At 36.4% G+C, this 11,684-nt stretch overlaps 2 protein-coding genes across 4 annotated transcripts; one reads left to right on the top strand and one right to left on the bottom strand.

Annotated features, from left to right (window-relative positions):
• Positions 1 to 613: 613 nt before the first annotated feature.
• Positions 614 to 8,079, bottom strand: derl1 (derlin 1). The gene is made up of 8 exons (XM_056267736.1): positions 7,725 to 8,079; positions 5,080 to 5,191; positions 3,176 to 3,240; positions 2,859 to 2,885; positions 1,698 to 1,793; positions 1,558 to 1,610; positions 1,319 to 1,429; positions 614 to 1,141 (listed from the first exon to the last, which is right to left on the bottom strand). The coding sequence occupies exons 1-8, from the start codon at positions 7,875 to 7,877 to the stop codon at positions 973 to 975; spliced, it is 786 nt and encodes a 261-aa protein (XP_056123711.1). The 5' UTR covers positions 7,878 to 8,079; the 3' UTR covers positions 614 to 972.
• A 184-nt stretch (positions 8,080 to 8,263) lies between these two features.
• Positions 8,264 to 11,297, top strand: nsmce2 (NSE2 (MMS21) homolog, SMC5-SMC6 complex SUMO ligase). 3 transcript variants are annotated; one of them, XM_056267740.1, is made up of 7 exons: positions 8,264 to 8,347; positions 8,834 to 8,968; positions 9,595 to 9,707; positions 9,790 to 9,943; positions 10,044 to 10,135; positions 10,281 to 10,387; positions 10,965 to 11,297. In XM_056267740.1, the coding sequence occupies exons 2-7, from the start codon at positions 8,854 to 8,856 to the stop codon at positions 11,074 to 11,076; spliced, it is 693 nt and encodes a 230-aa protein (XP_056123715.1). In that variant the 5' UTR covers positions 8,264 to 8,347; positions 8,834 to 8,853; the 3' UTR covers positions 11,077 to 11,297. The 3 variants fall into 3 exon arrangements, with proteins under 3 accessions (XP_056123715.1, XP_056123713.1, XP_056123714.1); XM_056267738.1 differs by having other exon boundaries at positions 10,041 to 10,135; XM_056267739.1 differs by lacking the exon at positions 8,264 to 8,347 and adding an exon at positions 8,407 to 8,429 and having other exon boundaries at positions 10,041 to 10,135.
• The last annotated feature ends 387 nt before the right edge of the window (positions 11,298 to 11,684 follow it).

The raw sequence follows: 11,684 nt of genomic DNA, 5'->3' as shown, positions 1-11,684 counted from the left end.
GGACAGTAGTAAATTTTATTTGACAAGGATTTTTGGCAAAATCACCATGTATAATTTTAATGTGACTATATCACACCATATGCACACAAAGGTGTCTGGATTTTGTAAAGCACCTTTATCAAAACAATGTGTTGAGGGACATATATAATATTAAACCAACGTGTTTAGTGCATACTAACTCAAATATGATAGTACTGAAAGCCTTGTGTACAAATAATAATTTCTGTTTACTAGTCAGACTGCACGTGTATCACAGGATAACTTAGTTTGATCATCAGTAATGTGTGAAAAATGCATGGATGGCAGTTTTACTGTAAATGGATTGATTGATAATCTACTCAAGGCTGGCATCTAAATGTATAAAACAGATGGAAATATGTATCTAAATGTATATAACAAACAGACTGAAATATGCACAGCACTTTCATCTGCATCTTCAGATTCTGATTGGTAATTCAGTTAATTGACGAATGCAAAGCATAAGCAATGTTTGCATAAACTTTACAATTTAGACAAATGAGGTGATTAAAAAAAAAAATGCATTTTAGATATAAAATCTATGGCCATTCCTAAACAATCATGCTAACAGACAATCGACACTGACCAGTTCATTGAGAAATTAATCGGCTACATTTGACTGTTAGCAAAAAACATGAAGCCTGCATACGTTGAATGATGTGGTCATAATATGGGAAACAAAATCAAAGTCCCCTGAATTTCCTACAATTACACCAACTCTGCTACAGCACATATTTTTGCAGAGTTTCTGTACACACTGTGAAACTCAATAACAGTGTGATATGACATCGAGAGTAAGAGGACATTGTAACGCTGGGAAAGAGCCCCCGTCACTTTTCCTTTGCGGGTCAGAAGAAAAGCAACAGAAATGAACCCCAAAACATAAAATCCATATTCTGCAGCATTGATGGTAGAAGTTTCTGTATTTATCCATTAACGTAAGAGTCAAAGGCTTTAGTCGTCCCCCAGACGAAAGCCTTGACCCCAGTTATGGCGCCCACCACCACCACCGCCGCCGCCTCCTCCTCCTCCTCCTCCTGCCTGCTCTTGGGGTACAGGTCTCCTGCTCGGAGGAACGCCGAACCCAGACACCCCTCCTCGTCGATTTGGGAACATCTGGTATCTTAGGGAAAAAGGAAATGATAGGAAGAATATGACAATAAAGCACCATAAGAGGCTTTTCAACACTTACATTCACTTTCAGCTATGGATTCATAAATTAAATATTTAATAATCAGACACCAGCATTGCTTAACTCATAATAGGAAATTGAGGCCAGCTGTGCAGCCAATAAACTCACAGGAACTGCGGGGTGGACAAGAAGGACCTGCCACCCAGGTCCATGGGGTATTTGAACATCAGAAAGAAGTAAAGGTGGCCAACCAAGTTCCCAATCAGCTCATTGACAACACTGAAGGAAAAAAAGGTTATTGTTACAATAATTATTATGCCACTGTGATGATTCATTGTTATGCAGCATCTACATCAAATGGCTGTAATAATTAAACATGAATCTGTGTGGGGGAAAAAGATTCTTACGAGCCACCGATGATATAGTTGAATCCCAGAATTACCCAAGGGAGATAACAAGCCTGTGTTAGTGTGAAAATTAACAGGTTTTAGTGTGGAGCATTAAAACACACATCATATAAAACATACTATAGTAATGTATTGAATACCTTGAATCTGGTTCCGAACCAGAAAGATACAATCGTGTCGCGATTTAGCTGAGCCCAGACATACAGAACAGACATTATCAAAGGGATCATCAGGAGCTGCAAAATACAAGCAACCCAATATCCATGAACAAATAATTAGGGAAATAACAAATTAAAACAACATAATAGAATTTCTCTCACACAACATAGATAAAAATGCTTTTAACTGTCATGCAACGGTTCCTTAAACTAATAAGTTACATTAAAAAGCTTAATTAACTACAAATTCCAGGAGTGCAGAAGAATGGTGATAGATCACGAAAGGTTGTCGTTCGATAAAGTAGCACGTTTTTAGAAAGATAAAACATTTTTAAATGTATTAATTTAATGACCATTTAAACAATATAAGATGTTTGCTTTTTAGGCAATTTAATGATTAAAAGATTATGTAAGGGAGGCAGGGGGCATTTTTTACATTGTCTTCCATAACTGACAGCTCCAAATCTCTAAATCTTCTTTCAGCATAAGAAACATATGGCCATAGTACCATCACCATAGTTTAATACGAGTTTTTAAATGTGTCAAAAAACTCAAAAAAAAAAGTTTACATATAAAGAAAATACAAAAAATTCATAAGATTTTTTTTTTTTAAGAAATGAATACTACACCAAGGACACAATAAATTGATCTTACATTGTTGCAATATATATATATATATATTTTTTTTTTACTTTTTAAGTTTCCAAAGATATATTAAGCTGTGTGACTGTTTTCAAAATTGATAATAATAAATGTTTCTTGAGCACCAAATGAGCATATTAGAATGATTTCTGAAGGATCATGTGACACTGAAGACTGGACTAATGATGCTGAAAATTCAGCTTTGCCATCACAGGAATAAATTACATTTTACAATACATGAAATAGAAAAAAGACTTTCCAATGGTAGTACATACTAAAAATATGTTTTAAAAAAGATCATTATTACACTCAGTATCAAATAAGACTTTCTTTTTTCTTTTATTTTAACTACTAGCGCGGAATTTCCATGATGTTACAGCAAGTCTACAGTGTTAGCTTCTGTGATTTATATCAACCTTTAACTGATATAATATAATGAAATAGTTCAAATTTAAAGGTATCAAAACTTTACACGGGTAAAGGGAAAAAAAGCATACTAACCTGCATGTCCATCATTAAGCCTGTTATCTGAATTACAAATGTTAAAGGGAAATGCACATGCTTCCAAAAAAAGCTTTTGCTTGCTGTGCGGAAGTTAAAAAACATCCTTAGAGAATATTAAATCTTTTAATGCAATATACTAAAATGCTGAATTCAGCATGACACTTTCACTGACTGAACTAATTTACAGTAATGTGTGTATGCGCTGCACAGATGCAAATCATTTGATGACATTGAATAATATTTGTGCAGCACTGAATGACCCGTTTATTCTTTTAAAATATTACTGTATAGTGTGCACATGGCAGAAAGGATACAACAATGCAAATCCAGTTGAAAAGAAGCATGAACATGTAGTCTGCTGGTCTTCCATCAAAAGCTCCTGTGAAAGGGAGAACAGATGATGATTAGTATGGAATGTCACTTCTCATTTCATTTACTCTCATTAAAGGTATACTCACTCCTTTTTCCAGTTTTACACAAACATAATATAACTAAAAACTATATTTAAAATGAATTGAAAATGAAGCCTAATCAAAGCTATTTTATTTTACATGGAGCGGGTCACCACAAGGGGGGCGCCATTTTAAAATCCCATAATCAAATAAAAAGTTCTTCCTTTATTTGGTAACCCCCCTATTATTGGACATGACAGTGATTAGAGCATTTTTACAACAGCATCAGTTAAAGGTATTGTAGGTAGGAATTTTATAAAAAAAACTTTTTCCCAAATTTGTTTAAACTTTCTGTATATATCAATGCATAATTAAAATGTAAGTACTCTGATAAAAAGAGTATAAAAATCGAGTGACTCTAGACCGTTTAATCTGCACTAAACACAGCTCATTATTTCCATCCGGGACGAAACAAAGGATTGGCTCAGGCGACTGTAACTCTCTCGCAACCACCCTTTTGCCACACAGGACCTGCCCACTTGCGCGTGCACCCATTTGATTTGAGGAATTCAAGAGGCACGGAACCTAGGAATAGCAAAACAATGGCAGAGAAAGACCAATCAAAATTCACATATGCAGTTCGCGAAGGCAAACCTTAACCAGGCAAAAAAAGGAAGACAGTAACGTTACTAGAAAAGGTAATGAACAAAAAGTCTTTGGATAAACAACGAAATAAAACGCGTGTCAATATCGGTGTGGTTTTCCAGCGATGGCGAGAACTGAGAGACCTCACTTTGCTTTGCAAAAGTGCTATAAAGTATCTATAAAGCTTTGCCTTATAGATAACTAGCTCGTTAGCGAATCAATAAATATATATTTTAAACTTTACCAATATCAATATGCTTGCTTGATAGTGAGTACTAAAATACATCTTATTTGTTTATCTTCATAATGATAAAGTTCGATTTTTTTAAATACATGTGATTCTGACATGATGTCACTACATGCACTGCGCTCCTTCCTCTCCGCTCGTCTCAGGTAAATAATGCGTCTTCAGCTCAGCGGTCGGAGTCGCGCGTTCATGTGTTTTTGGGGCGTGGCTTTGGAAGGAGCCCAGAAGGGAGGGGGTGGAGTGAATGGAAATAATGAGCTGTCTTTAAAACAGTCGTGAGAGGTCTACAGACACTCGATTTTTATACTTTCTTTTTCAGAGTACTTACATTTTAATTATGCATTGATATATACAGAAAGTGTAAACAAATTTGGGAAAAAGTTTTTTATAAAATTCCTACCAACAATACCTTTAAGTGAAAACTTTTGTGTGACGTTGCATCCACGCCACTAGGCATCGGTATAAAAAGGCAGTTCACACCAAGAACGATAACTATAAAGATAACTATATCAGCATCCACATCAATTGATTATAACATTATAATAATATATAGCTATCGAACTTGTTGTGAATGGGACTTTAAAGGGTGATAACTATAGTGATAATTTTAACTATAGTTTTAATAATTGTACTAATTCTATGAGAACAGAAAGTCCACACCACAGCTATTACAATAACGACACAGAGAAACTATTTTTGTAATGACTACGAGAATTTTTTTTTCTTCAGCATTTACAAAACATTTACTGACAATCAGAATCCATCCAACTTTAAAAAGCTTGAGCATTTAAAGCTGCAGACGACATAACTGCAGTTAAGATGACTGCTGAATCGACCAGCGCAACTTAAACAAAAAAATACTACTACTTTTCAGTCCAGTCAGACGCTATTCTTATTAAAAGAGGTTTAATATATTTAGGGACACAGAAGCTACCTGTTTCAAGCCTCGAGGAGTACTGGTAGAGAAAATACAAATTAACCAAGTAGAGAAAACCTGTCCCTGGGCCAACTGGGAAATACAACGTTGCAGATAATGGTCTCCATATCTGTTGAGAGAGCACAGAAAAATGATTAGTGACTTGATTAGTGAGATCACCGTTGGACATGCCCATAGATTCTGGCCTATTAAAACAGATGTATCAAGGTAGTCATTAGACGTAAGACAGTAAACTGCACTGCAGATTTGATTCACTATCCATGTGCCTGAGCATGACTACAGTTATTACACCAGACATCACGCTCTGAGAGGAACACACACTCATCTGGTTTGTTATTCTGTAATTCCCAGTCTAGGAAACCTGGGTTAGTAAACAACAGAAAAACACCCCTGCACAATAAAAAAAAAAAAAAATCTCTGGTGTTTAATTTTCTCTCAACATGCACATGCACACTTCATCCCTCTCTATAGTCTCCGGCTGTCTCGTCCTCCTCCCTTTCCCTGTATCCCTCACTTCTAGTGCTTTCTCTCCTCCCTCCGGCACACACAGAAACTCTGAGCTAGCAGGGTTTTTGGGTCTGGGGCACAGTGAATCCGCTGAGCAGCAATGCTTTGATGTTGGCTCTGCGGTAGCCAGGCAGTCCAGCGGCCCCCTCGCGCACTGCAGCATAAATCACACCAGCTCACTTGTGTGGAGAGGTGACCTCTGTGCACTGCAGCGCCGAGAAAGTGGGTTAAAAAGCACAGCAGGATTGGTATGCTGCGAGAGGACGGGAAGAGGTTTATTTTGCCTAAATGGTTCCTTTACAAAACAAATGTGCCAATGTGAGCACTGGTTCACTTTGACAAAAAGCTTTGTGTTGCCCTTAGCTTGGCAATATACACTCTTTAAAGCTTATCTGTACTGTACCATGTTATTCCTCACTCTATTGCACCTATATCTGCACATAAACCCCATATAAATAGGAGCTCAATGTCTAAGTACCTAAATTCCAGCTAAAATTGCAGCTACAAAAATGAACCAGAGGTTAATTAGCCATTAGCAGAGGTGCCTGAATTTCAGGTGTGTCACCCACGAAAAAGGTGCCATAGGAAACAGATTAAAAGCAATATTTATGCCATTTATAAGCTACATTAGCCAACAACTGACAGTAAAAACTCACTGTAAAGGACATTGAGACGTGACATATGCTAAATGCCACAAAAATGACTAGATAGTGTAATGTGGGTTTCCAGGTATTCCACATTATAAAATAACTTTTAGGGGAATGGTGCATTATCCTGCAAATCAGCTTGCAATTTGCATGACAGCTTTTAAAACAGGGGGCTTCAATCTTTTAATTCCCACAGACCCACCATACGACCATCCTCATATGATGGACCCCCATCCTAAAATTCATAAGGCAGCTATAATTTTCATGCACAAAGATCCAATTTATACGGTGGAAAATTAAGATTATAATTATGTGTAAAATATTATTTGGAAAATATTTAGGATTTTTTAAATCTATATATTATGACGTTTTTTCCTACTCACTAATTCATTTTAATTAAATATGTCTTTCATGAAATTATTTATTTTAATTAAGATTTTATTTATTCCACTGTTTTACTCTAAACTTTTCCATAGACCCCAGTCTTCTTACAAACACCCATAACATTCTTTTACGCTTTTAACCCACAAACAAATAGCTTTGCGCCACCTGGTGGAAATTACTAGTATCGAAAACAATAAATATTATATTTCTAATGATTAATGAGCGACCATGATTAATAACATATGTTTACATATTTAAAAGCTTAATATTTTAAAGTTTAGGCAAATTGATAGAATTAGACATTAGAAAAGCCGACCTCCACAATGTGGTAAATAGATACACTATTATTTATATTATATTCAAAGTCGAAAAACTAAAATATTTCCTAATCAGATACAGTAAACAATGTTTTTTTTATGTAGAAAAAAAAAAAATTTTGCAGTATTAATGTCCCGGAAGTAGTCTCCAGACGCGTACTCAGCTGTCATTGGTTGAGCACAGATCAGGCTGGGGCTCGTTCAAAGTTACGGTTTTTGCTTTTCTGTGAGTGCGCAACTTTTAAATCAAACGTCGTTTTCTGCCTTTCAACCTTATAATATAGCTCCAGTATAACAATTTTAATGGTGACTTGACAGATGGAGGGTGGGATTAAATATGTTAGAATATTGTCGATGCACATATTACCCATGTGTTACGGTTTTGCCATTCTTATTCTGCATTATCGTTAAACATCGCATTAACTATTCGTTTCGACAACTTTTAATGTCTAACATGCAAGCTTCCTAATGTGCAACTAAATATTATAACACAAAAACGTATTCAGGCAATCATGAGTAGTGTGTACGCAACCATACTTTATAGACAGCATTATATGCTAATCAAAAAACCGTCAATCATAATCATCATCATCATCATCATCATCATCATCATCAACCATAGACATAATAATATGTCTATGTCATGACTCAACAACAACCGCTTCCTACAGCACAGTAGCCCATGTGTGGGCATCTGTTTAACGTTACTTCAGATTAGGCCTACAAGGCCTTGTCATCGCTGCTGTTGTCTAAAGTCTCTGCACTGTTTAGTTTAATCTAAACTTACCTGGAATTTATGAAAGAATGCCTCCGGCCATAACACAAGATACATAGGACCGATTAATCCCAGCTTTCCTATTAGCGGCACAGCAATTGAGCCAGCAAACCAGTAACGGGTGATGAAAGGGATGTTTTTAAACCAGTCCCCGATATCTGACATCTTGCCATATGATTTAAGACCCTGTAGATTATCTGTCGGTTCTCCGCCGATGCACGTTTGGAAAAAGAGCAGGTGCAACAAACGAAACTGTGATCACAAGGCAGAAATGCTGTTTCAGTCTCCTTCTATTTTGGTTACCCTGGTGTACGCAACTCCTTCCCCGTTTAGTTTACATGACGTGGCCGCGCACAGACGCGTCCTTGTTGCGAATTTCCGTTCAATTTGACTGTCAAATTAACAGTCACGCAAAGAAATATGGAGTTTATACGAAGTCGAAAAAATGCTGATATTTAAGAATTTAGCGTTTTATCAGCGATATATTTTTTTTGTAACAATCTCTGTCACAATTATGTGCAACGTAGTGCGTATTTTAAGACTACGTAATTATAAGAAAATCGTTAGAAGTCTTTTATATTGACGTGTCATTCAAGACGTTTTGAAACCGGAAACGACTATTGGCGCTACTTTTGGTAAAGCGAAGTTTTTTTTATTATGTTTGTAAAAATATCGCAGATAAGTCATTTAATTTGTCAAAATGCTATTACCACTAAGGTCAATAAGTTGTTAATAAGTTTTGTTAAAGAGTTGACTAAAGAATTATAATGCCATTATTTAACTCATGTTGTGCTAAACCTGTATGACTTTTTCCCCCCTGATGTTTTACAAAAAAATGTTCGGCAGAATGTTTGGGACTGCTAGCCTCAGTCACCAATCACTACATATATTTTTCCATGTAAAAAATGGTGACTAAAGTTGTCATTCTGTCCGTCATCGCTTTTATGTTCCATTTAAAAAAAGAAAGTCATACAGGTTCAAAGAACTGGAGAAATTAAATTTCTCGGTGCACTATCGATTTTTAATGTTACTTCCAGTGCCCCTTTGTCAAAGTAGGTGAAAGTGAATGATAAAACTGCACGTGTGTTTGTGGGTTGAATTTGTGTTTATTTCTTTTCCAGCAGTCCCATGCCTTCTAGAGATGTCTCTGAGCTCAGTACAGTCCACCGTATCCACTCTGAAGTCATGTCAAACAGATATTGGAGCTTGTATGGACATGATATCAGACGTTGCGCTGGGAATAGTCGAAGCACAAGGTGAGCAGCCAATGTTTATCTACAATTAAACCGTATTTTTACATAAACACTCAACAGCTAGCTATATATATTAGTCATTTTATTCAGCATGCATACATAAAATTTATCAAAATTGTAGTAAAGTCATTTATAATGTTAAAAACAGTTCTGCTGCAATTTTTTTTGGTGAAAACCATGATAAAAACATTTCAGGATTCTGAAACAAAGTTCAAAAGAATAGTATCTATGTTAACATTGTAACATTGATAATGTTTCTTGAGCACAAAATCAGCATATTACTGTGATTTCTGAAAGATCACGTGACACTGAAGACTTGAGTAATGATGCTGGAAATCCGAAAAGCTTTGCTTTGCTTTCATATATTTCCAGAATTGCTGTTTTTACTGTGTTTTAGTCAAATAAATGCAGCCTTGGTGAACATAAGAGACTTCTTTCAGAAACAAAAAACTGCTGAACTGTAGCGTAAATCCCTGATTTTGATAATATTCACAAGATGCGTAAGCCTGATTAATCTCTTTTTGCCTATTATATGTCTTAATATGATGCATATATTTATCTTTGTCCCAAATATTATCATTTGTTTTTCAGACATACTTTTTAAAATGTGCATTTTTATTGAATTTCAGGTATGGATAACAGTTCAGCTCTAAAGAAACTGGAGGACATGATTCTGGAGTGTTCCAGACTGGACAGAGAAATCAATTGTTTTGTGGACTCTGTTGATGAGATGACTGCCCAGGTTTGTCTTGCTGACTATTGAGATAAAGTCTTTGTCAAGTCCCCCACTGAGCCACCCTGACTTTCTCTCATATGTTCTGCAGGTCAGACAAGAACCTCCGGAGGCCATGGTTCATCTGAGAAACTCTGTAAAGGGCCGTTTCACTGAGTTAATGGCTGGAGTTTCAGACGCAGACCTGCAAAGGCACAGCAAGGTGGTTGCCTTCAAAGACAGTGTCAGGAAATATGCCATGCAAGGTGGGACACAACACTTCTTGCAGTACAGCATTCACAAAAAACGTGTCATAAGTGATACCATTCCTCAATGTATATTTGTACATATATGTATATGCAGCAGGTCAAACTGCAGATGAGAATGAAGAGGAGGAACTGGATGAGGACATTGCTGTTACACAGAGCCAGACAAACTTCATCTGCCCTCTCACCCAGGTAAACATACACTTGATCAAGTGCATAAGATGTTATGGTTCTTGAGTTAAAAGTTCACATTTGTGGTGGGGTTTTTGTGTATTATTTGTATTGCATGAATAATAAACTTACAGAAATGTTATTTGACCTTATCTTGTTCTGACAGGTTGAGATGGTCAATCCAATGAAAAACAAGATATGCAATCATTACTATGACCAAGGGGCTGTACTTGAAATGATTAAGTGCAAGCACAAAAATAAGAAGACATTTCGGTATGTAGCCACTGCTCAGTTCCGTCTTTACCTTGTCCCAAATAAGTATACAGTTAATTAATTTCCATATCCTACCATCAGCCAGTGTCAATTTAAAGTTTAATTTAAAGAAATTACACTTAATACACTGACACTATCATTCAAAATGTTGGGGTTGGTAAGATTTTTGAATATTTCTGAAGAAAACCAAAAAGAACCTCAGTAATATTGTGAAATATTATTTATAAAAAAAACAAATTTTCTCTTTTAATTAATTTATTTTAATCTTTAGTGTCACATGATTCTTCAGAAATCATTCTAATATGCTGATCTGGTGCTCAAGAAACAACTGCTTAATAGTCTAATGGAAAACGTCTTGGATTTTTTAAATAGAAAATTCAAAACAGCATTTATTTGATATATAAATTTGTAAAAGTGTAAAATGTAAAAGTCTTTACTCACACTTTTGAGCAATTTAATGTATCCTTGCTAAATGAAAGTCTTAATTTCTTTTAAAAAGAATCTTACTGACCCCAAACATTTGAACAGTATTGTATAAAACAGCCTTTGTTACCCACTTTTCTGTCATTTTTGACAGCTGTCCAAAGGTTGGCTGTGATAACAAAGATGTTCAGCAGTCGGACCTCGAGTTGGACTTAGTTATGAAGAGAATGATCCAGAACCACAAGAGACAGAGCGGTAAAACTTAATCGGACTAAATCAGTCCCGCAGATGTTCCTAGTTGTTCTGTTTAAAATGGTTTGCCTGAAAATTTAAATCTAGAACTGGAGGCTTTTTTTTGTAAAATATGGTTTGTGTTATAGTTAATATATAACACATTTTAAGTTCATGTTTGTAATAAAAATATAAACGCACTATGCTTACCAATGCTGACTTTTTTTGATAAACAATAAATATTTGTTTCTTCTCATATTGCCTCACTGTCAAACTAGCCTGGTAATACCAAACTCTGCTACTTCGCTACACCGCCGCCCTCTCCTCCCTGATTTTGCACAACACCATGGGCAGAATTTTCACCGGAGGAAAAGCATAGAAGCGAACTTTCGGCCATCGCGCGTTCAACGCGTCCTCCTCCCGGGAGGAACGAGACAGCGAGAAGAACGTCTGACAATGCGTGTTCTCGCTCGTTGCGAAGAGATCGACCTCCGCTCTGTCGAAACGCTTCCATATCAGCTGAACCGTTCCTGGGTGAAGCCTCCATTCCCCTTGAGGGATCCCGCTCCTCGAGAGCAGCCGCGAGTGATCATAATGCGCTTGTGGCCGGAATACCACACACTTGAAGGGATGCGTGCTTTCA

The sequence above is a fragment of the Rhinichthys klamathensis genome, unplaced genomic scaffold (genome assembly GCF_029890125.1).
Source record: "Rhinichthys klamathensis goyatoka isolate OS25496 unplaced genomic scaffold, OSU_Roscu_1.1 h1tg000262l_1, whole genome shotgun sequence".
Classification (NCBI taxonomy): Eukaryota; Metazoa; Chordata; class Actinopteri; order Cypriniformes; family Leuciscidae; genus Rhinichthys; species Rhinichthys klamathensis.
The sequence above is the reverse complement of the archived record's forward strand: the minus strand, read 5'-3'. Positions and strand labels throughout refer to the sequence as shown.